The following is a 26,994-nucleotide window of genomic DNA, read 5'->3' as shown; positions in this document are numbered from 1 at the left end:
GAAATAGTCTGCTGATCTGAGCACATTAAAAATTGAGATCTCAGTTCTAGTCATAGATCCAAAGCTAATTTATTGTTTGTTGAGAAAAAAAAAATTAGTATGTTTGACCTTTTGTTTCCTGTTTTTCAGAGTATTAATAAAAATAATTTCTTTCCTCATGGCAGTTGAGAACTAATTGATTTTAACTACTAGAGACTTTGATGAAAAGAGTTGTAATTTTTAAGTGCTAGGGTTTTGGGGTTTTGCTTTTCACTTTTCTAAACTTTTCAGCAGTTTATTGATTGATTTGATTGTACTACTGCTTTCCTGAACTTCTTTGTGTTAACCTTAGAGAAACAGTCTGTGGTTGTAGATTTTCATTTCTATTATCTTAGTAGATATTCTATGCTATGAAAATAAATGCTAGAGACTTAAAACAGTAAACTCTTGAATAGTGAATTTTAATTCCTTTTGATTCTAATAATACTGAATCATAAAGAATCAAGTTGTTTTTTTCATTAACAATGCTTTGTCTTTTTAGTGTTGAGAGTTTGCGGATTTTTGTTATTGTTGTTTTAAATTTTTTTGCTTTTAGTATGAAGCTATAATACAGCCTAACCAAATAGCTCTCTAAGAAGAGATCAGTGCATGTATAAGAAAATCTAAGGATATTTTTCAAAGTCCAGTATGCAGCTAGCCACCTCTGAAAAGGAAATTTTTACATTGACTGCCTTTTAGAGGTATTAAACTAATATTGTTACTGTTATGATAAAAAAAAAGTTTATATACTTTAAAGCTTAAAAATCTCTTGTACTTATATAAAAGAGAAAGCAGAGTTACTAGTGTACTTGATGTGTGTTTCTAAGCACCATTCAGCCAATCTGTTTTAGGTGTAAATGTATCCTATTTAATGGAACTGCCAGTTAGAAAAGTTTTGTTTTTAATGGTCATCTCTGTTCCACAAAATAAGAGACATTTTGGCCTCAATAAATGCTTTTTTTGCCATTATTAAAATTATTATTATTATTTTTAAAATTATTATTCGTGATCCTTTCAAATGTCATAAACACCTAAGAAGCATAAGTTATTTCCTTCTGTCTTTCAAAGAAAGGGTCCCTCCTTTCCCCCTTTTTAGATGATTCGTGGATCCTGGGAATTGCCTCCAGAGAATGACAGTTCTTTCTGGGAAAGATTTTGCTGGTGTGTATATGCTCAGCTAAATAAGGCAGAAGTTAAATGAGTGGAATTGGTTTAAACTACCTCTTCATACTTTTAAATTTGGTGTTTCTTTTAAAATAATATGCAAATAGGACTAAGAAATCTTCATTTAGGTGACTGGTAAATAGTGAATTTCATTCTAATCATTGTTCAGCTTTTTGTTTGCTGCCGTACTCCTAAGCATAATAGAATACATAAATTCTTTCATTAAAGATGTTGAAAGGGGCGCCTGGGTGGCTCAGTCGTTAAGCGTCTGCCTTCGGCTCAGGTCATGATCCCAGGGTCCTGAGATCGAGCCCCGCATCGGGCTCCCTGCTCGGCGGGAAGCCTGCTTCTCCCTCTCCCGCTCCCCCTGCTTGTGTTCCCTCTCTCGCTGTGTCTCTCTCTGTGTCAAATAAATAAACAAAATCTTAAAAAAAAAAAAATTAAAGATGTTGAAATATGGTCTTTTGGAAGGCCATGCGTTGGAAATTGGTGAATATGGTTGGATAAAATATGGAGGACCTTGGAAATAAAATTAGTCAAATTTGGATTTCATGTGATGTATTACAAATTCTTTATCCAAGACTGCATGATGAAATTAATATTTTACGAAGATTAATTTGATGATATTCTCAAAGTAAAGCTATCTGGGGACAGGACTATTAATTGTTGGAGTAAAAAGATTTTGAGATTTAGAGGCAGAATTGCTTTGATTTCTGGTTCTAATACCTTCTGTCTTTATATCTTAGAGAAGTTAACCAACCTCACTTAGCTGCAGTTTCGTTAGGATTAAATGAGAGAAGAATATGTAGGGGACCTGGCACCAAGTTTATTATTTTAAAACAAGTCTACTTATAATAATAAGTGATAATTATTCCCAATGGTAAAAAACGGTTTTGTATTTTCATTGTTTTAATGGTCTTAACGAAATAGAACAAGGTAGAAAAAAGGTCTATAATAAACTGTCACAAAGAATAAAACAGTCTTCATTGTTACAAAGAATAAAAGTCTTAAATCTTTTCCATAGTTATAACTCCTTGATTTATTATGAAATATTTGCAAATTAATCTGAATATTTTTTAATATTGCTATTGACCAAATAAAATTATTTAATTATTGTATCAGTTCTGTAAGAAAGGTTTTGTGTGTTAGTTATAAATTGGATAAATTGGCTTTATTCATTGTTACTTTTATTTTTATCAAAGGAAAAATATATAAGCATTGTTTCAAAATCATATAGTACCACAAACATTATAATGAACAATGGTTTCTTGTTAATTATCTCATTTCTTCACATAGCAAGTTTTCTGTGTACTTCATACTAATTCATAGCTAAGTACTCTATCAAAGCTCTAAAATGCCTCTCAATATGGTCAACCACATGAGGTCATTGTAATTACATCCTTTTCTTGAAGAAATCCATTGGTGTTCTCCATCCCCTGCCTCAGACCGTTCACTAGGACTGATGCAAGCTCTCATTTTAAAACTTTAATTCACTGTGGTCCTGGGATTTCCTTCTTGCCATTCTGTATTGGAGCCTGTGTCTTTTGCATCCCCATGGCTGCTTCTTTCTTTGTTGACCCTCTCATTTTAATTCTTCATCAGCTTTCTGAGGATACATGGGACAAATTTTTTTTTAATTTAATTTTATTTCATTATGTTATGTTAGTCACCATACAATACATCATTAGTTTTTTTTTTTCATCATTAGTTTTTGATGTAGTGTTCCATGATTCATTGTTTGCGTGTAACACCCAGTGCTCCATGCAATACGCGCCCTCCTTAATACCCATCACCAGGCTAACCCATCCCCCCAACCCCCTCCTCTCTAAAACCTTCAGTTTGTTTCTTGGAGTCCATAGTCTCTCATGGTTCTTCTCCCACTCTGATTGCCCCCCTCCCTTCATTTTTCCCTTCCTTCTCCCAATGTCCTCCATGCATGGGATGCATTTTTTAAGATTTGCTTATTTAGAAATATCTTTATCCTACTTTCAAAGGTGTTTGATAGTTTTGTTGAGTAATGAATCATAGGTTGGAAATCCAAGGTTTTAAATCCTTTTTCCTTAGAATGTTGATATTTTCCTTAAATTGTCTAGCCTCTAGCTATAGGAAAAAATTCTTATGTCATTCAAAATTACAATTTTTTATATGTGATTCCTCTTTTCCCTCTGTAGACTTTTAGGATCATCCACCCACCACCACCACAATCAGTGTTCTAAAATTGCACAGTGTGTACATGCAGTGAGAATCCTTTTTCATTCATCTTACCAGGGAAATTTCAGTCTAGAAATTCATGTCCTTCAGTTCAAGGAATTTTTTTATAGATTTTTTCATTTGATAGTTTTCTTCATTTTTTCTCTGTTCATTTTGCTTGAACTTAATATTGTTAAATATTGGACCTTACGGATCGATTACCTAATTTTCCTTTCTTTTCTCTCTTGTTTTTCATTCCTTCATTTATTTTCTCCTTTCTTGGAGGTTTCCTTAAATTTTCTTCTAATTAACCATCTATTGAATATTTTATTTTAGCTATCTTAATTTTATTTTAAAGAGCCATTTCTTATTCTGTTTCTTTTTCTGTAGTAGCTTATTCTTATTTAACAGATGTTATATCTTAGTTCAGTATATTAAATATATATTTTATAAGGTTTTCTTCTGTTATTATTGTCTCTGCTCTTTCAACATTCCTTTTTTTCCTGTGTGCCCTTCTGTCTTTCTTGGTGCTTGGTGATCCTTTCTATCCATTGATATTTAAAAGTAAGATAGCAAAATACTTGCTTTAGCAGCACATATACTAAAAATTGGAATACAGAGAAAATTAGCATGGCCCACAGACAAATTCATGAATCATTCCATATCTTTAAAAACCAAACTTGTAGGTAGAGAACAGACTGGTGGTTGGGTTGGGGGGAGGGGGGTGAGATGGGTGAAGGTGGTCAAAAGTTATGAATTTCCAGTTATAAAAGACATACGTGATAGGATGTAATGTATAAAATGGTGACTATAGTTAATAATACTGTACTGTATATTTGAAAGTTGCTAAGAGAATAGATCTTAAACGTTCTTATCATAAGAAAAAAAATAGCTATATGTGGTGATGTATATTAACTAGATTTATTGTGGTGACCATTTTACATTGTATACAAATACCAAATCATTATGTTGTACACTTGAAACTAATATAATGTTACATGTCAAATATATTTCAGTTAAAAAAAAAAGATACACGAAAAAGCAGATAAGAGGCTAAGTGTGCATAGGTGGGTTGTGATCTGGCAGACTTTACTGTATTATGTTCAGGCAGTAAGCTGGCTTTTTCCTTGAGCAGTTCCCATATATCAGAATCTTTCCTGGGCCAGTTTCCCCAGGGTAGGATTCATCAGTCTTCTGCTGTGGCCTGGGAGTAAAAATGCACAAGCCTGAGTGTATTCCAAAGTTGAAGAAAGAGTCTGGGAGTAATGATGTTCAATATTCAGACTTTATTCAATACCCTGGGTTTTAGTATGCCTTCTTACCCCCAACTTTACTTGAAATGACAGCCCCTTGCTGTGTAGTTATAGGTACATAGATCTGTGGGCTGAATCTGTATCATTTAAGTGGAAGTTTGTGTTTGGCAGTATAGTATATTTATTAGGAACATGGACTCTGGACCCAGACTGAGTTCAAACTGTGACTTCACCAGTAACTAGATAAATAACCTTGGGCATGTTGCTTACCCTTTCTGTACTACTCTTTCTCCATCTATAAAATAAATGTAATGCTATAACCTGTCTTATATCTTCTATAATATAAGCTTATATCCTACCTCATAGGTTAATGATAAAACCTATCTCACAGCATTGTTGAAGATATTGAGGATTATGTTTTCTTTCATATAAAGTACCTAGCACAAAGAATGTTATTATAAGTTTTTGCTGTTATCCTTTTCGTTACCATTATTACAAAGAGGGAACTTGACCCAATTTTAGCAAGTTGACAGGATTCTTATAAGATTTGGCTTATAAGAGCATGTAGAAGTGCCTTTATGAGAATAAGAATAGTAGTAATATGTCTTTTATGTTATAAAATTATGGAAACCTATAAATTATGAAGCTGATGATCTGAATCTGCTTTACTGTAACTCCACTCCACTTCTAAAACCAGTCTGACTTTTCAGAGCCAAGTGGTTGCTGGGGCTGCTAGACTGTTGAATGCATGTGAAACTTTTAGTTGCAAGGTTTTTTCTGACATGACTGGGTGTGAAGCCTGGATAAGAGTGTCAAGGAGCCTTGACTCAGGGTTGGAATTCACCCAGTCCTAAACAAAGCTTGTTCTTGAGAGATGAAGTTGGTGCATGCCCTTCATGAGTCACCTGCTCTGCCTGGCCCTGAAGAGACCGTGGTGAAACAAACAGTGAACTAATACTAGTAAAGTGCTATATGTCCTATGCCTCTTTGAGAGTGGTTGGGGCTGCTTCATTTTCTTCCACGAATGCTTTAACTACAGTAAAATAGAATGAATAATGTCATATATTTTGGCTCAGGTCATGATCTCATGGGTGATGAGATTGAGCCCCGAGTCAGGCTCTGCATTCAGTGGGGAGTCTGCTTGAGATTCTCTCTCTCCCTCTGCCCTTCCCCCCTTGCTCTCTGTCTCTCTTTCTCTCTCTAAAAATAAATGAATAAATCTAAAAAAAAAAAAAAGTAAGGCCCAGTAATATATTAGAAAACACCTAAAACAAAGAGTAAATGAACTAGAACATAGCTCTCAAGGAAGGGAAGATGAAGAGAATTAGTTTTAAATTTAAAATAAAGGTTTTAGTGGAGCACATTAGCAACTTAAAAAGAAAGGAGGAGTGACAGTCTTAATATTACACACGGTCTGGTTTCATGGTAAAAAGCAGTAAACAGAATAAAGAGGGACCTTATGTATTGAAAAATGACACTGTTTTGAAAAAGATACATTAATATACCTAAGTACAGCAAATAATAGGATAGCTAAATATGTGATGCAGAAGCCAGGAAATTTGATGAAAGGGTGGTTTTGATAAAAATATAGATATGGTCATTATTTTGGGCCATCTGAATCTGGAATCCCCCAGAGTATAGCTCTTCATGAGAGAATCAGCTAATTCTGTGGTGAAGTTTTGAGCATGTCCCTTGCTACAAAGATTTAAACTTGATTTTCCAGCTCTCCCAGTAAGTCTGTGAACTTACCAATATCCTTTTTAATAAACCCTTTTTCTGCTTAAATTAGAGTTGGCTTCTACTACTGGCAACTAAGAACCCTGACTAAAATGGTGGTAGACCTTAACTCCATTCAGAATGAAGCAGATATACCAAACAACAGCAACAACAAAAATGTTTAAAAATAGAGATCTAAAAGGTAGGCTGAGTTCTCTCATTTCCCAAAACTGGGAGAATCTGAGGTGTGCTATAGCAGGGAAGTTTCCTCCCGGTTCTTTGGTGTGGGTAGCGGGCATGGGAAGAGGATAGAGAATGCTTCTCCTGCCATCACTTAGAAAAAAGAAATGCCTGAAAATAACAAAAGTATGAAATGTAAGAGAAGAGTTGTCTTACTAGAATGTATCAGAACCTATTATAAAGCCATATTGATCTGATTTGGGTATAGAATAGACAGATCAATGAAACATGATAATCCATAAGTAAATCATTATATTTGCATATTTTAAGTATGTTAAGGGGATTATTTCAATTTATCAGTTACTAATGGTATTCCTACAACTGACCATCAATCTGGAAGTTAAATTGGACTTCTCTCTTATAACACATTCAGAAGTAAACTCCAGCAGTGCCTGGGTGGCTCAGTCGGTTAAGTGTCTGCCTTCGGCTCAGGTCATGGTCCCAGGGTCCTGGGATCGAGTCCCACATCGGGCTCCCTGCTCAGTGGGAATCTGCTTCTCCCTCTCCTCCCTGCTTATTCTCTCTCTCTCGCTATCTCTGTCTCTCTCTCTCAAATAAATAAAAATCTTAAAAAAAAAAAAGAGAAGTAAACGCCAGATGTATTTAAGATTTACCAGTAAAAATATTAAAGGCATAGCAATCTTTTGAGGAAATTTAGGAAATTACATTAACAATCTATGGAAGAGGGGAATAGTCTTTATAAAAAATGAAATCCTACAAGCTGAAAAAAAAATCAAATTTAGCTGTTATTAAAGTGAACGTTTTAGTGTAGTAAAGAATTCCTAAATAGAGTCAGTAGGCAACAACAAAAAAGTAGATTTGGGAAAAATATTTGTAGCATACAGAACAGCTTAACATTCAAAGAGTTATATCTTAACATTCAAAGAGTTCATATAAAAGAACAAGCAAATAACCCATCAGAAAAAAACTGGCAGAGGATATGAAGAGGAAATTCAAAATGGACAGTTCACATGGCTAACAAACTAAAAATATGCTTAAACCCTCCAGTAATCAGGGAAATACAAATTAACAGTGAGATGAAGTTCCATCCATCAGACCAGGAAAAGAAAGAGCTTTTGGATGTATTGCTTGAGGGGATTTCTCTAAGATATGGAATGAGAAAAGCAAGTGCAGAGAAGGGTGTATATTATAATTTTCATTTTTATAACACAAATTATGTTTAAAAACCTATGGACCAATGTGTATATACTTTGTATGTATATCTGTGTATGTACATGTGTATATATGTGTATACGGTTTTATGAACATGGAGAAAAATATTCAACGGTACACATTAGTAAATCAACATGGGTTACCGGGGTAGAGAGTGGGTAAAGGATGCCAAGCAAAAAAGGAAAAATTTTAAAAGACCATATAAATAGAAAGAATAACTCATTCTTTAAGGAGTTGCTTTAAAACATTGTCATGTAACTATATAATATGCTGTGATACTGTAGAAAGTGTAACATAATTAGAGTCAGAATATCTAGGCTCAGTCTCAGCCCCACAGCTCATTAGCCATATGGCCTTAATCAAATGCTTCACCTCTTTGGGTCTCTTGTTCTTTAAAATGGAAATAATGAAACCTACTTTATAAAACTTCGGTGCAGATCAAATGAGAAAATACACGTGAAAGTAACCGGAATAGTGTTTGTTCTATTATAGATGCTCAGTAAATCTACTATTTTCCTTCTTCCCTTTAAAAATATTTGACTTTTGCAATGTAATTATTTACTTTTAGACTCTGTGTAGCAATCCAAGAAGCCACCCAATTAAGAGCACAAAAAACACATTTGGAAAAACAGACCAGAGAGTTACAAGCAAAGTGCAATGAATTAGAAAATGAAAAATATGAAGCTATTGTAAGAGCCAGAAATAGCATGCAGCTCTTAGAAGAAGCTAACCTTCAAAAAAATCAGGTAAGAAAACTAGTAAACATGTTTACAAATAATATATATGACCTAATAAGGGAGTCAATAATTACAGAATGAACACATGAAAATGAAACTGCTATGCTCTCCATTAACAGACATATTCTTCATGGTAAGACTTAATCATAAAACATGATAAAATGGGGGCACCTGGATGACTCAGTTGGAAGAGCATGCGACTCTTGATCTCTAGGTCATGAGTTTAAGCCCCACGTTGGGTGTAGAGATAACTAAAAAAACAATAAAACAAAATACGATAAAATGTCAAACCTTTTCCCAAAGCTTTCATATCAGATCTTATGTCTCCAATCCTGATGTAAATAATACTCATCCTCTATAGTCTCATACTTTAAAAAATCTGCTATAGCACTTTAATGCAGTATACCCTATATTATTCAGTTGAATCAGATTAATCTTACTCATCTTTATTTCCCCTTCATCACCTACATAATTACTCTAATAGAACAGAAGCTTAATTGACAGGAATTAAATGTAGCTGTAAAGATTTACTAACTAGAACCTTCATGTCACTGTTCCTTTTTTAACTCTCTAACAATTGTGATTCCTATGCTATCACATATTATAGTTTTTTTCTTTTATCACTTCCATATAAATGGTATATAGTTCATTGAGGTCACCAAGTGGATAGATTTGTTTTTAATGTTCTTGCCTCCTTTATTTAGAGATCATTAAATCATTACTTCATTTAACCAACATTTATTAAATACCTAACATAAGCATAATTACTGGGAAATACGGGGAGTACAAAGGAAATACTTTGCTTTATTTATGTTTCCTTTTTTACATAGTAGAGGGTTTTTCAAGAGGGCTGTTAAAAATGAAACAAGCTATATAAGTCACATATTAAGAAGCTAATAAGTAAAAAGGAAATAATATTCAAATGTAAACTGTGAGAATGCAAAGGTGCTTGTCATGCATTTCAGCTAATAATTTCATCTGTGATTTGAATACTGTCTCTTAGAATGGTTGAAAGGCACAACATAGACATAATATACTTGGAAATTGCTCTAAACTCTAAGTTAGCTAAAACAGTTCAGAGCAAGACAAAATTATCTTTCCCCTCTGAAGCCTAGTCATAGGAGCATTGTTAATATCAGGTCACTAAAGATGAACATTTTGTGTAAAGCACAATGGACAAAGAAGTAGTGATATTCATTGCCTATCCCTCAAATCTACTCAGGTCCGAAGTCAGCAGACCCTTAAAGAGCCCATTTATGGCTACAGTATTAAGCTCCCTCCTGACCCACTGTTTAATTGTTATAGAAGTCCCACCTTTAGTTGCTTGTTCCAGAAAGTCAAGGATTCTCTCCAGTGATCATACAAACAGACATGAAACACAGCCTATTATTGTTCTTTTATGATGTTTCCCTATTTCTTCATTGTCCCATTCTCTCCCACAAAGTTGTTACATCAAAACAGCTGTTACTGTATAATTTACAATAGCCAGGATATGGAAGCAACCCAGTTCCCATCCATATATGAATGGATAAAGATGTGGTGTATATATACAATGGAACATTACTCCGTCATAAAAAGAATGAAATCTTGCCATTTGTAACGACATGGTTGGACCTAGAGGGTCTAATACTAAGTGAAATAAGTCAGAGAAAGACAAATACCATATGATTTTACTCGTGTGGAATTTAAGAAACAAAACAAATGAACAAAAAGAGACAGACTCTTAAATATGGAGAACAAACTGGTGGTTGAGGGAGGGCAGGTGAGTGGGGAGATGGGTGAAATAGGTGAAGGGGATTAAGAGTACACTTATCGGGACACCTGGGTGGGTCAGTCAGTTAAGCGTCTGCATTCAGCTCAGGTAATGATCCCAGAGTCCTGGGATCGAGTCCCGCATCGGGCTCCTTGCTCCGCGGGAAGCCTGCTTCTCCCTCTCCCACTCCCCCTGCTTGTGTTCCCTCTCTCGCTGTGTCTCTCTCTGTCTCTGTCAAATAAATAAATAAAAATCTTTAAAAAAATAAAAAAGAGTACACTTATGATGAGCACTGAGTAATGTATAGAACTATTGAATCATGGGTGCCTGGCTGGCTCAGTCGGTAGAGCATGCAACTCTTGATCTCAGGGTCATGACTTCAAGCCCCACATTGGGCATGGAGCCTACTTAAAAATAAAGAAATAAAAAAGAATTTAAAAAAAAAATTGCTGAATCATTATATTGTACACCTGAAATTAATATAACACCCTATTCTATTTGAATAAAAAATAGCTGTTAATTCTCACTAGCTTACCTATTTAAGCAGGAAGAAATTTGTTAAACAATTTAAAAAATACAGATGGGAATGTGTATGGTATCTTTGGAAGGTAGTGGGATCAGAACACAAGGCCATTTATTACGTAATGATAAAAAAAGAGAGATTCAATCAGGCCTAAAATTGGAGCAGTTTCAGGCTCAGAAAGATATTTTTGGTTTTTTTAATTTTTTATTTAAATTCAATTAGCCAACATATAGTATAGTACATCATTAGTTCCAGATGTAGTGTTCAGTAATTTATTAGTTGTGTATTAACACCCTGTTCAGAAAGATATTTGGTCTAGAGATGTAAATTTGGGAGTTGTCAGCATATAAATGATATTTAAAACCACGATACTGTCCCAGAAGTTTAGAATAAGATGTTTGCTTTCAACAAAGTGATTAGTGGAGAGGTTTTTAATCATTTACTATGTTATCTTTATTAATAATGATGTGATTTATAATAACATGAAATGATTATGTGATTATTTTTCTGAAGGCTCTACTTGAAGAGAAGCAAAAAGAAGAAAATATAGAGAAAATGAAAGAAACAGTCTCTCGGCTTGTGCAACATGCTGCCATAAGAACCAGGAAGGAAGTAAGGAGTCTTTAAACTTTAAAAGTTTACAGAATTTCACAACCCAAGACTAAATACTACCTAAGCTTTTGCCTAATGGACCTAGCTAATTAACTATCAGCTAACTAAACCAATTGTGCTAAATTTCAAATAAAAGTCATCTCAGGATACCCCTACCATTTGAGCTAGAGTGGGGCTGAGGTGGGGACAGAGGAAGTTAGAGAGGAGGAGAGGGGTTTAGGCTAAGAATATCGTGAAGATTAATACACCTGAAGTGTAAAATTAAAAAGAAGCCTCAAAAAGAAAATAGAATGCGTAAGAAGTAAGAGAAGAAAACCTACTGTTTGCTTGCAGAATCTTAGAGGAGCGTAGGACTGGAGAAATCTGGTTTGACCTCTTTTTTTATTGGTAAAGAAACTGAAACCATGAGAGGTTGTTGACTCACTCAAAGTTATATACAAATTAAAGCCAGAATTTATTTTTTTTAAAGATTTTATTTATTTATTTGAGAGAGAGTGAGGGGGAGAGAGAGAGAGAGAGAGAAGGAGCAGGGGGAGGGGCAGAGGGAGAGGGAGAAGCAGAGTCCCCACTGAGCAGGGAGCCCGATCCGGGGCTCGATCCTGGGACTCTGACCTGAGCCGAAGGCAGACAGTTAACTGACTGAGCCACCCAGTTAAAGCCAGAATTTAGACTCATACCTTCTCCTGCTGTACTGAGCCCAGCATTGTTTTGATCATATCATGCTGGCACTTGTACAATATGTGAATGTGTTGTTATTTTCAATTCTGTTATCAAGACTAAATCTGATATTTTTGTGTTAAACTAATGAATTGTTTCTTGGTTTGAATTGTGAGGCTTATACAAATTAAAACTGGGAAATGTAAGTTTACTTTCATATAAAGAGACAAGGAAGACATAACATCTATTTGCCTTTTCTTCTGTATGGATATGAATCAATTCATAAGTGTTGTGGTAAAGTTTGAAAGTGTAAAGTGAATTGTGGAGGAAAAAAAAGAAAAACCCATTTTAAAGATTAAAAAAACTGAAACAAGTAACTTGCTTTAGGGTTCTCCCTCTAGGAAGTAGCAAAACTAGATGTAAATACAAGTCTGTTGATTCTAGAGCTCTCCTCTCCCTCACTGTGAGAAATTGTTTCCCATTAATTTTGTATTGTTTGTATTGTATTGAAATTTAGAAATTTTCAAACCCATAAAAAGGTTAAAAGCTGTACAGTGAACACTTCTTTTCCCCTTACCCAGATAATTCTTAATGTCTTACCACATCCATTCCATCTCTTTCTATACATACACACACTCTTTTGCCAAACATTTGGACATTGACTGCAGGCATTATGACACTTCACTCCTAAATATTTTGGCATGTTTTTCCCCTGAGGACATTTTACTACACAACCACACCACTATTACCATACCTTAAAAAAAAAAAAAAATCATTATTTTAATGTACACTCAGATTTCCCTAAAATATCCTTATTAGCTTTTTGGTTTTTCAAATCCAGGATCCAATCCAAATTTATGTATCATTGCATTTGACTGCTATGTCTGTGTAGTCTCCCTCAATTTAACCTAGTCCTCAGCCTTCCTCTGTGTATGACAAAGAATCCTTTGTACAATCCAGAATATTCCACATCTGGATTCATGTGACCATTTCTTCTTGATCAGATTTAGGTCATTTCTGGCAGAGTGATATGTATATCTCCCACTTGATCACATCAGGAAGCTAAAATATAAGGTTGTGCATTGGTTGAAGTTAAGCTTGACCACATGGTTAAGGTGGTAAGACCAGAACTTTCCATTTGTATACTTTATAAATAATTGGAGGAAAAATACTCAAAGACAGTACAGGTATACTTTCTACCAAAAACTTCATCCAGTGGTCTTAGCATCCATTGATAATCCTTGCCTGAGATAAATATTATAAGAGGTGATTACAAATGATTATATTCTATCATTTTTATACATTTATTAGCTGTCATTTTTCAGTAAAGAAGAGTTTTCCCCTCTTTTTTAATATCATGATGGTTTCATTGGTCTTTATTTTTTTGTTATAATCCCTTACCATAATTTTTTTTCTTCTCATATTGTCTCTGTAGCTTTTTTGCATAAACTATGTTCCTCTCTCATCTTGTACTTTCCCTACCTCAGCTATGGAATCAGCCACTTCTCCAAGAAACCTTGGTTATAATTTTATTTGATATTTGTGCCAGAGACATGAATTTGCAAAACTACTGTTTTCATTTTTACTGTAATATTTACATTAAAATGCTTTCCTATATATTCGTAAAGACTATCTATGAAATGGTTAACATAAAGGATTGAAAACTAATAATCCTTTCCTTTAAAATGAGCTCCTATAAGATAGTTGGATACACTGTATACTCCATTACTGGATAAAATAAAGGTATTAATTCTTTTCTTACCTATATTTTTTCTGTGGGCAGTATTATTTCTCTCCTAGACAGACTGAAGTAAACTTGTTTTAAACAGTTTCATCAGTTAAAAAAGTAAAGCTAATGTGCTTGCTTTCCTCCCAAGCAACTAACTGGTAGAGTTTTCATTCCTATAAATTCTCTGTATGATGTTTCTTAATGCAAAAATGTTCCTTAGAAATCCGTTACTTTGTCACAGGCTGAAATTAGGTGATTTCCTAAGATAAAATTTCTAATTTGAAGCAGAATCCAAGCAAAAACCTGGGTTTTTTTAAAATCATCAATTTGTATACCATTTCTCTAGAAATCCTTGTCCTGTTCTTAGGGTTAAGAATACTGTTACCTTTGGTTGTAGTTTGAAATATTTTTGATGGCATATCTTTAAAATCTTTAATAAATTTTGTGACTTTTAGTGATAAAAATGTTTTATCAAAGTATTCATGATATGAGAAACCCTCTAATTGACTTCCTAATCCTAAAATACATTCACGTTGGGGCACCTGGGTGGCTCAGTTGGTTAAACGTCGGACTCTTGATTTCAGCTCAAGTCATTATCTCAGGGTTGTGAGATCAATCCCCGTGACAGGCTCTGCCCTGGGAGTGAAGCTGCTTAAAATTACTTCTCTCAGAGGAGGAGTAGGGGGACCCTCAGTTCGTCTCATCCCTTGAATACAGCTAGGTAGTTATCAAATCATTCTGAATATCTAAGAAATCAATCGGAGATCTGAGAAGAGAAAAGCTGCAAGTCTACAAGTAGAAAAGCCACCACTGTTGGGAAGGTAGGAGGTGCAGAGACTTGAATCCAGGGTTATATAGCTGAGAATATAGAGGAGGGAGGGAACCTGCTTAAGAAGGATACTGCAAAGTATTATAAGCAGAGGAGTGCAAAATCAGAACTTTTAGAAGTTTGCTGCAGTGGGGGATGTCCCTGGCTTAAAGGTGCTCAGGTGGTGAAGCAGGGCAGAATTCCAGGGGTAACAGCATCCTCTCAAGATCCCTGAGATATATATCCATATATATATATATCCATATATATATGTGTGTATATATATATATGGATCTCCATATTATAGGGGTCCCATAAGATGAGGAGTAGGAGAAAGGGGGCAGAAGGCTTATATGAACAAATTACAGCTGAGAACACCTCTAATCTGGGGACGGAAACAGATATTCAAGTCCAGAAGGCACAGAGAACTGCCCTCAAAATAAAAAAAAGTCACAAGCTCGACATATTATAGTGAAGCTTGCAAATTTCGAAGATAAAGAGAAAATCCTGAAAGCAGTTCAGGACAAGAGGTTCTTAACCTACAAGGGTAGACACATAAGGCTGGCAGCAGACGTGTCCACAGAGACCTGGCAGGCCAGAAAGGACTGGCATGATATATTCAGCATGCTAAATGAGAAAATAATGCAGCCAAGAATACTTTATCGAGCAGGTCTGTCATTCAGGATAGAGAGAGAGATAGTTTCCAGGACAAACAAAAACTGAAGGAATTTATTAACACTAAGCCAGCCCTGCAAGAAATATTAAAAGGGATCCTTTGAGCAGTGAGAAAGCCCAAAAGTAACAAAGACCAGAAAGGAACAGAGACAATCTACAGGAATAGCAACTTTACAAGTAATACAATGGCACTAAATTCATATCTTTCAATAATTACTTTGAAAGTAAATGGACTAAGTGCTATAATCAAAAGACATAGGGTATCAGAATGGATTAAAAAACAAGACCCATCCATATGCTGCTTACAAGAGACTCATTTTAGACCCAGACACTTCCAGATTGAAAGTGAAGGGGTAGAGAACCATTTATCATGCTAATGGACATCAAAAGAAAGCTGGAGTGGTCATCCTTATATCAGATAAACTAGATTTTAAACCAAAGACTGTAATAAGAGATGAAGGAGGACACTGTATCATAATAAAAGCGTCTATCCAACAAGAATATCTAATAATTGTAAATATTTATGCCCCTAACTTGGGAGCAGCCAAATATATAAACCAATTAATAACCAAATAAAAGAAACTCATTGATAATAATACAATAATAATAGGGGACTTTAACACCCCACTTACAGCAATGGACAGATCATCTAAATATCAAGGAAAGGACTCTGAATGACACACTGGACCAGATGGACTTAACAGATACATTCAAAGCATTTCATCCTAAAGCAGCAGAATACACATTCTTCTTGAGTACACATGGAACATTCTCCAGATAAGATCACATACTTGGCCACAAATCAGGTCTCAACTGGTACAAAAAGACTGAGATCATACCATGCATATTTTCAGACCACAATGCTATAAAACTTGAAGTCAACCACAAGAAAAAATTGGAAGGACCACAAATACATGGAGGTTAAAGAACATCCTACTAAAGAATGAATGGGTCAATCAGGAAATCAAAGAACAATTAAATACGTGGAAGCAAATGAAAATGAAAACACAACAGTCCAAAAGCTTTGGGATGCAGGTGCTCCTAAGCCGTTCCTGAGAGGAAAGTATATAACAATATACTTGAGGCCTTCCTCAAGAAACAGGATAAGTCTCAAATATACAACCTAACCTTACACCTAAAGGAGCTGGAAAGAACAGCAAATAAAGCCTAAACCAAGCAGGAGAAGAGAAAATAAAGATTAGAGCAGAAATCAATTATATAGAAATTAAAAAAAAACAAAACAAAACAGTAGAACAGATCAACAAAACTAGGAGCTGGTTCTTTGAAAGAATTAATAAGATTGATAACCCCCTAGCCAGACTTATCAAAAAGAAAAGAGAAAAAGACCTAAATAAATAAAATCATGAATGAAAGGGAGAGATCACAACCAACACTGAAGAAATACAATTATAAGAGAATATTATGAGCAATTAAATGCCAACAAATTAGGCAATGTGGAAGAAATGGATACATTCCTAGAAACATGTAAACTACCAAAACTGAAACAGGAAGAAATAGAAAACCTGAACAGACCCATAACCAGCAAAGAAATTGAAGCAGTAATCAGAAATCTCCCAACAAGCAAGAGTCCAGAGCTGGATGGCTTCCAAGGGGAATTCTACCAAACATTTAAAGAAGAATTAATACCTATCCTTCTGAAACTGTTCCAAAAAATAGAAATGGAAAGAAAACTTCCAAACTCTTTCTATGAGGCCAACATTACCTTGATCCCAAAACCAGAGACCCCACCAAAAAGGAGAATTACATACCAATATCCCTGATGAACATGGATGCAAAAATTCTCACCAAGATACTAGCTAATAGGATCCCACAGTACGTTGAAAAGATTATTCACCATGACCAAGTGGGATTTATTCATGGGCTGTAGGGGTGGTTCAACATCCACAAATCAATCAGTATGATACACCACATTAATAAAGGAAAGAACAAGAACCATATGATCCTCTCAGTAGATGTAGAAAAAGCATTTAACAAAATACAGCATCCTTTCTTGATAAAAACTCTCTGCCATGTAGGGATAGAAGGAGCATACCTCAATATGATAAAAGCCATGTATGAAAGACACACAGCAAATATCGTCCTCAACAGGGAAAACCTGAGAGCTTTTCCCCTAAGGTCAGGAACATGACAGGGAAGTCTATTCTCACCACTGTTGTTCAGCATAGTACTGGAGGTCCTAGCCTCAGCAGTCAGACAACAAAAAAGAAATAAAAAGCATCCGAATCAGCAAAGAAGTCAAACTCTCATTCATTGCAGATTACATGATTCTCTATGTAGAAAACCTAAAAGACTCCACCAAAAAATTGCTAGAACTGATACAGGAATTCAGCAAAGTCATGAAATATAAGATCAATGCAAAGAAGTCAATTTCATTTCTGTACACTAACAATGAAGCAGAAGAAAGAAATCAAGTAATCGATCCCATTTACAATTGCACCAAAAACCATAAAATACCTAGGAATAAACCTAACCACAGAGATAAAGGATCTGTACTCTGAAAACTGTGTAACACTTAAGAAATAAATTGAGGAAGACACAAAGAAATGGAAAAACATTCCATGCTCATGGATTGGAAGAAAAAATATTATTAAAATGTGTATGCTACCCCGAGCAGTCTACACGTTGAATGCAATCCCTATCAAAATACCATCAGCATTGGGACGCCTGGGTGCCTTGGTTAAGCGTTTGCCTTCGGCTCAGGTCATGATCTCAGGATCCTGGGATCAAGTCCTGCATCGGGCTCCTTGCTTGGCAGGGAGCCTGCTTCTCCCTCTGCCTGCCGCTCCGCCTACTTGTGCTTCTCTGACAAATAAATAAAATCTTTAAAAAAAAAAATACCACCAGCATTTTTCAGAGCTAGAACAAACAATCCTAAAATTTGTATGGAACTAGAAAAGATCCCTAATAGCCAAGATAATGTTGAAAAAGAAAATCAAAGCTGGAGGTGTCACAGTTCCAGACTTCAAGCCGTATTACAAAGCTGTAATCATCAAGACAGTATGGTACTGGCACAAAACAGACACATAGATCAATGGAACAGAATAGAGAGCCCAGAAATGGACCCTCAACTCTATGGTCAACTAATCTTTGACAAAGCAGGAAAGAATGTCCAATGGAAAAAAGACAGTCTCTTCAACAAATGGTGTTGGGAAAACTGGACAGCCACATGCAGAAGAATGAAACTGGACCACTTTCTTACACCATGCACAAAAAATAAACTCAAAATGGAATAAGACCTAAATGTGAGACAAGAATCCATCAAAATCCTAGAGAACACAGGCAGCAACCTTTGACCTCAGTTGCAGCAACGTCTTAGTAGACATGTCTCCAAAAGCAAGGGAAAGAAAAGCAAAAATGAACTATTGGGACTTCACCAGGATAAAAAGCTTTTGCATAATCAAAAGGAAACAATCAACAAAACTAAAAGGAAACCTATGGAATGGGAGAAGATATTTGCAAATGACATATCAGATAAAGGGCTAGTATCCAAAACGTATAAAGAACATATCAAACTCAATACCCAAAAAACAAATAACTTACAAATCACTTACAATTCAACTACCTAGAGATAAACACTATTTTTAGCATTGTCCTCTGAATTTTCATTTAATTGTGAATTATTAATGATGTGGTGTAGTTATCTGTGAAACAAAAAATTCTGGAGATATATACATCAACCTTCAAATAGTGCTAAGCCTAGAAGACAGAATAATGAGGAACCTTTCTCTTTCTACATATTATAATTCTGCAGTATGTGGAATTTCAAAGAGTAGGTATTATTTTCATTAACTATATATAAATAAACTATATATATAATATCTTATAGAGCATGTAGTATATCCTCCTTATATCCATTTATATTTTTAAAATATATTTTTTAATGTTTTTGTTTAAAAATTTTCAGCCGTATTGGTGATAATTGCCCCACTTATCATAATTTGACATGTCCTCCAAATATGTAGAATTAATCTGTTGAATTGGGGATTACTTATGTCTAATGACTTCAGAAGTATCTTTTTATTAACAAAGTAAATATAATGAATCGTCACATATTCATGTTCTGGCTGTAAAACCGAACAAAATATGACCATAGCTTATTTCTTTAAAATACAGATATAGCTTTTTCTCAGATCTCTTTCAAACAAGTAAAACTTAATTTGTGAAAATAACATTTTATTTTCATTTTGATTTTAAATCATGGCTTAAAATTTGTGATCAAAATTATATTCATCTAGTTAGGCAATATTTGCACCATTATTGGCCTTTTCTATTTCTGTCTCTTGGTAATTTACCTTACTATTTGGTTTATAAGTACCCTTACTATCCATAAATTATCAAAAAAAATGTTTACATAAAGAAAGTGAGGTTAGGGTAAGAGAGGTGACTTTAGTTCCCATACAGACTTCTGAACCCCAACCACATTAAACTGCCTCTCAAATATGTGTATTTGCTCACATAACAAGATTTACATTGTGTTTTATCAGATACTAACCTTAAAATATTTTCTGTGACCTTTGCAGCATAGGATTTTACTGATGATACCCATCAGTTTCAGTAGTCCTACACAGTCTTTTTAGTAAGTATGAATAGGTTAATTCACTGAATTTATCAGCATTACTGTAAAAATATTTCAAAATATATTTACTACTATGGTCATAAACCCTCATACTAGCTGCATCATTTCTAGATACTAAAAACATTTTTTGTGTGAGAGACAGACAGACATGACTGCACTTAAAGGAACTAAAATTTTTATATTCTGAAAACCATGACTTTATTTCTCTGTGCCTTAATCTTCCTCATCTATAATGTGGATAGTAACTACTTGATCAGATTCTTGGTGAGAATTAATGAGATAATAACACTTAAATAAGCACTCTAAACGGTTCCTCACACATCAGACCTCAGTAAATGCTAACTGTGATTATCACTGATCCATAAATAGGATGGATTGATCCTTTGTATAATTATTCATAGGCAAAGTTTGCACCAAATTAAAATCTAAATAAAGCTCAGAGGGACCCACATATGTTTTTCATGTCTTCAGAAAGGTAACTCGTATTAATTAACCAAATAAAATATATGTCAGTTTAATAAAATATGTCAGTGTTATAAATGTTCTAAAGAAGACTTACCTCATGTTTTGGAAATAATCTATTTTATAAGATCCTAGAAAATTTCCAAAACTCTTTGGATCATACATGTTTACTGATGACATAGCATCCGTATCAGTATTCCTCGTGGTCTTTTTAAAAAGCATGAGTAGTTATTAGAAAAATATATGTCATAGGAGCCATCCTGATGAGATGTAACTAATTCTTCAAAATATTCTGTATACATAAATCATACTGTTTTTAAAGTAATTTAAATGTTAATTCAAATAAGAGATTTCCTCACAAAGTGATTTACTTAGTACTGAAATATGTGCAATATAAAAATATTCTTCTGTTTATAAAACAAAAGTGCCTTAAAAGTTATTAGTTACATTTTTAGTGTGTAATTCAGCTTTTCTCTTGACTTGCTCTATGGCAGGAGTTCTCAAAAAGTGTTGTTCAGAGAGTCTGCAAGGTCAAACCTAACTTTCATACCTAGAGTTTACTCTTTGCTTTTTTCATACTCATTCTCTCATGAGTGTATAGTGTTGTTTTCCAGAGGCAGATGATATGCAACAATACAACAGATTGAACATAGAAGTAGATATGAGAATCTGGCTGTCTTCTGTTGAGCCAGGCATTAAGGAAATTTGCAAAAATGTAAAATACCATTCTTCTAAAAAATTTTCAGTTTTGGAAAATGTACTTATTTTTCATAAAAAATGTTATGTTAACCTGTAATGGCTTTAGTTATTATCTTTAAAGAGATTAGTAAATATTTTGAAATATTCCTAGTTTTCACTCCTAATATGGTAAACTTTAATAGAAATTCACTCTCCCTCCACTATCATGGTAAAGTCTTGACTCTTTAATATACCATGTGCTTATTTTTTTTAATTTAATTTTATTATGTTAATCACCATACATTACATCATTAGTTTTTGATGTAGTGTTCCATAATTCATTGTTTGCATATGACACCCAGTGCTCCATTCAGTACGTGCCCTCTTTAATACCCATCACCAGGCTAACCCATCCCCCCACCCCCCCATTTGTTTCAGAGGTACAGGTCTGTGATTCATCAGTCTTACACAATTGACAGCGCTCACCATAGCACATACCCTCCCCAATGTCTATCACCCAGCTACCCCATCCCTCCCACCCCCCACCACCCCAGCAACCCTCAGTTTGTTTCCTGAGATTAAGAATTCCTCATATCAGTGAGATCATATGATACATGTCTTTCTCTGATTGACTTATTTTGCTTAGCATAATACCCTCTAGTTCTATCTATGTCAGTGCAAACAGCAAGATTTTTTTTGATGGCTGCATAATATTCCATTGTATATATATACCACCTCTTCTTTATCCATTCATCTGTTGATGGACATCTTGGCTCTTTCCATAGTTTGGCTATTGTGGACATCGCTGCTATAAACATTGGGGTGCACGTACCCCTTCAGATCACTACATTTGTATCTTTGGGGTAAATACCCAGTAGTGCAATTGCTGGGTCATAGGGTAGCTCTATTTTCAACTTTTTGAGGAACATCCATACTGTTTTCCAGAGTGGCTGCCCCAGCTTGCATTCCCACCAACAGTGTAGGAGGGTTCCCCTTTCTCCACATCCTCGCCAACAACTGTCATTTCCTGACTTGTTAATTTTAGCCATTCTGACTGGTGTGAGGTGGTATCTCATTGAGGTTTTGATTTGGATTTCCCTATGCCGAGCGATATTGAGCACTTTTTCATGTGTCTGTTGGCCATTTGGATGTGTCCATCAAAATCCTAGAGGAGAACACAGGCAGCCACCTCTTCAACCTCAGCTGCAGCAACTTCTTCCTAGAAACATTGCCAAAGGCAAGGGAAGCAAGGGCAAAAATGAACTATTGGGACGTCATCAAGATAAAAAGCTTTTGCACAGCAAAGGGAACAGTCAACCAAACCAAAAGACAGCCGACAGAATGGGAAAAGATATTTGCAAATGACATATCAGATAAACGGCTAGTATCCAAAATCTATAAAGAATTTATCAAACTCAACACCCAAAGAACAAATAATCCAATCAAGAAATGGCAGAAAATATGAACATTTTTCCAAAGAAGACATCCAAATGGCCAACAGACACATGAAAAAGTGCTTGTTTTTTATGACCTAAGAGTTACAATTTTATTTTTTATCAAAATTATTATCCTAAATATTTTTATTGGGTATTAATCATTTTTTGAGAACCTAAACAATTTATACATGTCTTAATTTACAGGTTGCAAGCACAAGGAAACAGTATAATGTACAGATTTCTCGACTAAAAGAAGAACTTTCAGCCCTTCAAATGGTATGTTAGAAGACTATATTGATATTTTCTTCTGAATATTGATTATTTTAAAGGCCAGGATGCATTTTAATGTATTTTGTAATGGGCATTCTTGTTCATTCAGAAGATACTTATTAAGCCAGGAATTATGCTAGATGCTTGGAGCAGAGTAAAAATCAAAATAAACATGTTACCTGCAATCTTGGAACTTATGGTCTAGCAAGAAAGATCGATGGCATTTATCAGATTTTACTACAATTACTTTTTTTGACAAAGAACACACAGGGTGCTATTGAAGCACCCATCTGCAACTGCTACCATATGCCAGGTTCATCTGGGAGATGAGGGAGAAAGAGAATGTATATATGACAGTGGGAAAGAAGAAAGACAAGCTTCCCAAAAGAAATGAGTACTGAAGTATAAGTAAGCAAAGAGGAGAAAGGAAAAGAGTACTTGTGTGTCTAGAGGTGAAATTAAGTATGTAAGTTTAACAACAAGATTTGATGAAATGGAATTTAATAGCCTTGTTTACAGGGGAATAAAAGTACAAGAATTTTCAGAGATTGGGAAGATATTTTCAACTTCACAAACTCTAATTAATTTTCTGAATCTCTATATCGCTTTTAATCTTGACTACAAAACTTAGCAATGAATAATGTTTTGTAATAAATATGTTACATTATGTTAGTTCTCTCTGTCTCCTGTCTCCCTCCTACCTTCTCCCTTCCTCTTTCTTCTTGAAAATCTTACCTTTCCAATTAGATTATAAATACCTCAAAGTAGAAGAGTCTTAAGCCTCCTTTTATTTTCCCCATTGCCTAGCACAGTCTTTTCACAGCATGTTCTTTAATAAATATTTACTGACTGGTATTTAAACAACTCTGAAAGAAGGAGCACATGTTCCACATTCTACAAACTCTGTAATGTACATGATGAGACTTTTGTCTTTGTGTATAGATCCTGAGAGTAATAGAATAAGAAATTGTTACTTATTGTTTGTTTAATGTCATCTGTTTTAAGGATGGAGGAATATTAAGTAGAATTAGTGGGATGCCATGTGGCCAATTAGTCATGTCTAATTATTTGTTGTTTTTCAGTTTTGCTTCCTCTTCTATCACCTTGCTATTTTGCTTGTTCTCTTACATGGACTGATTTAGCTATCAACAGATTCACAGCTTAGAAAAAGAAGGTCCTACCCCAGTCCAGCATCATTTAATGGCTTGTAAACTCTGAAAGGACAAGAACACTATTTCTCTCTCTTTCCCCAAAGGAATGTATATTGGATAAGATCTGCAGCGATTTTTAAAATAATAACTCTTAACAACCACAACCAGAGTTATATAAACTCACTTTAGAGCAAAATTTTTATTTCAGTTTATTACAAAAGGTATTTCTTACGATTTATAGTAAAACAATTGTAATCCATAGCTAAGTGGATTTTTCTAAAGATATTAAATATTATCTGATGTCATATTGATTCCATGGGGAAAACTGTGCTGATTAATTGAAAAGTGTTTTAAATATTAGGCATTGAGAAATATGCCTGAAGGAAGACACTTTAAAGAGCAGATTTTCTTAGGTAACTCAAAAACTCAGACTGTGGTTTGAGACATAATAACCTGACATTGGCTATTGATTTATATTCTTAAGTACTGAAGTCAAGGAGAGAAGTTAAGCATACTTTAGCTAACCCAAAACTAAGTTATGCTTGTAGGAAGGAGAAAAACTTGTGTTTTAGGTTAGTGTGCAGATTTTTTGATAGGTTTAAGAAAAGACCAGAGCCAGTCTAGCCACATATCTCCCTTTGGAAAGCAGCACAGCTTTTACTTTCTCCTACAGGGTAGTTTCTTTTAAGAATACTCAAGGTTGGGGCACCTGGGCAGCTCAGATGGTTAAGCATCTGCCTTCGGTTCAGGTCATGATCCCAGGGTCCTGGGATTGAGCCCCGTGTCTGGTTCCTGGCTCAGCGGGGAGCCTGCTTCTCCCTCTGCCTCTCCCCCTGCTCGTGCTCTCTCTCTCTCTCTCTCTGTATCTCTGTGTCTCAAATGAATAAATAAAATCTTAAAAAAAAAAATACTCAAGGTTTTTTGGGTGTTGAGTTTAAGAAGTTCTTTATAGATCTTGGATATCAGCCCTTTGTCTGTAGTGTTATTTGCAAAAATCTTCTCTCATTCCATGGGTTGCCTCTTTGGTTTGTTGACTGTTTCCTTTGCTGTGCAGAAGCTTTTTATCTTAAGTCCCAAAAGTTCATTTTCGCTTTTGTTTCGCTTGCCTTTGGGGACGTGTCTTGAAAGAAGTTGCTGTGGCTGATGTCGAAGAGGCTACTGGATTTTGATGGATTCCTGTCTCACATTGAGGTCTTCCATCCATTTTGAGTTTATCTTTGTGTATGATGTGAGAGAATGGTTGAGTTCATTCTTCTGTATATAGCTGTCCAATTTTCCCAGCACCGCTTATTGAAGAGACTGTCTTTTTTCCATTGCATTTTTTTTCCTGCTTTGTCGAAGATTATTTGACCATAGAGTTGAGGGTCCATATCTGGACTCTCTATTCTGTTCTGTTGGTCTATGTGTCTGTTTTTGTGCCAGTACCATGCTGTCTTGGTGATCACAGCTTTGTAATACAGCTTGAAATCAGGCAACGTGATGCTCCCAGCTTTGTTTTTCTTTTCCAACACTTCCTTGGCGATTCAGGGTCTTTTCTGATTCCATACAAATTTTAGGATTGTTTGTTCCAGCACTTTGAAAAATGCCATTGGAATTTTGATCGGGATGGCGTTGAAGGTATAGATTGCTCTGGCAGCATAGACATTTTAACAGTTTTTATTCTTCCGATCCTTGAGACAACGACTGGATAAAGAAAATGTGGTCCATATATACAATGGAATAGGGGGGCGGAGCAAGATGGCGGAGGAGTAGGAGACCTGGATTTCGTCTCCTCTCAGGAATTCAGCTGGATAGGGATCAAACCATTCTGAACACCTACAAACTCAACAGGAGATCGAAGAAAAGAATAGCAACAACTCTTTGAACAGAAGAGCGACCACTTTCTGGAAGGTAGGACGTGCAGAGAAGTGAATCCGAGGCGTTATTCGGGAGGATAGACGGCGGGGGAGGGGCCTCCGTCGGCCGCTTCTGGCAAGTGATAGAGCCACGGAGCACAAAATCGGAACTTTTAGAAGTCTGCTCCACTGAGGGACGTCACTCTGGTGGCAAAGTGGGGCGTGGAACCCTCGCGGGACAGTGTGGTCTCAGGACCCTCAGGGTCACAGAAAGACCGGGGGTGCCTGAGTGCGGCAGAGCTCCCAGGTATCGGAGCAGGGAAGCCGGCTGCAGAGACGGAGCCCAGGAGCGGGCTCTCAGCTCGGGGTTGCCATAAACCGTGATCCGCGGCACAGTCAGGCCACTGCTCTTCCAGCAGGGACCCAACAAGCGGCAGATCCGGGGAGACTCACCTTCTTCCCCCAGGAGGAGAGGTGCGGGAGCGCACCGCGGGGATCTGCTGGGTTTGGAGACTCCACCCGGGGTCGGGTGCCAGATAGAAAGGCGCGGTCACAGGCCGGGTGAGCGCGGAGTGTGGCCGGAGACCGGGGAGACGGGAGTGACTGACTGCTTTTCTCTGGGGGCTCGCTGAGGAGCGGGACCCCGAGTTCTCGGCTCCTCCGGGGCGGAGACTGGGAGGCCGCCATTTTCACTCTCCGCCTCCAAAGCTGTACGGAAAGCTTGCAGGGAACAAAAGCTCCGGAGAGCAAACCCGAGCAGATTACTTAGCCCGGACCGGCAAGGGCGGGGCAATTCCGCCTCCGGCAGAGACATTTGAGAACCACGGCAACAGGCCCCTCCCCCAGAAGATCAACGAGAACAGCCAGCCAAGACCAAGTTTACCCATCAATGAGAACGGCAGAACTCCAGCGCTAGGGGAATACTGCACATAGAATTCATGGCTTTTTTACCATGATTCTTTAGTCTTTCAAAGTTAATTATTTTTTTTAACTGTCTTTTTTTCTTTTTTCTTTTTTTCTTTTTTTTTGAATTTTTCTTTTTCCCTTTTTCAACCAACATCTTATCAATCCCTTTTTTAAAAAAAAATTTTTTTATTTTTCATTTTTAAAGTCATATTCTATCCCTTCATAGTAGTTACCCGTATTTTTGGCATATATATATAAGGTGTTCTCTCTTCAAAATCTTGAGATAGTTTCTTCTAACAGATCAAAATATACTCTAAATCTCTAGTGTATGGTTTTTTTCTACTCCCCTGCCTGATCACATTCTCTCCCTTTTTTCTTTCTTTCTTTTTTTTTTAATCCTCTTCTTTCTTT

At 35.8% G+C, this 26,994-nt stretch overlaps 1 protein-coding gene across 9 annotated transcripts in view; it reads left to right on the top strand.

Annotated features, from left to right (window-relative positions):
* Window positions 1-26,994, top strand: part of SCLT1 (sodium channel and clathrin linker 1) — a 215,143-nt gene that overhangs the window by 88,956 nt on the left and 99,193 nt on the right. For all 9 annotated transcript variants that reach the window (XM_032412836.1, XM_032412837.1, XM_032412839.1 and 6 more), the window contains 3 exons: window positions 8,323-8,500; window positions 11,281-11,379; window positions 22,626-22,697. In XM_032412836.1, the coding sequence (XP_032268727.1) occupies window positions 8,323-8,500; window positions 11,281-11,379; window positions 22,626-22,697 (349 nt within the window). The remainder of the gene's footprint in view (window positions 1-8,322; window positions 8,501-11,280; window positions 11,380-22,625; window positions 22,698-26,994) is intronic.

This window comes from Phoca vitulina, unplaced genomic scaffold (assembly GCF_004348235.1).
Source record: "Phoca vitulina isolate PV1807 unplaced genomic scaffold, GSC_HSeal_1.0 scaffold14, whole genome shotgun sequence".
Lineage (NCBI taxonomy): Eukaryota > Metazoa > Chordata > Mammalia > Carnivora > Phocidae > Phoca > Phoca vitulina.
This window is presented reverse-complemented; position numbering and strand designations above follow the sequence as displayed.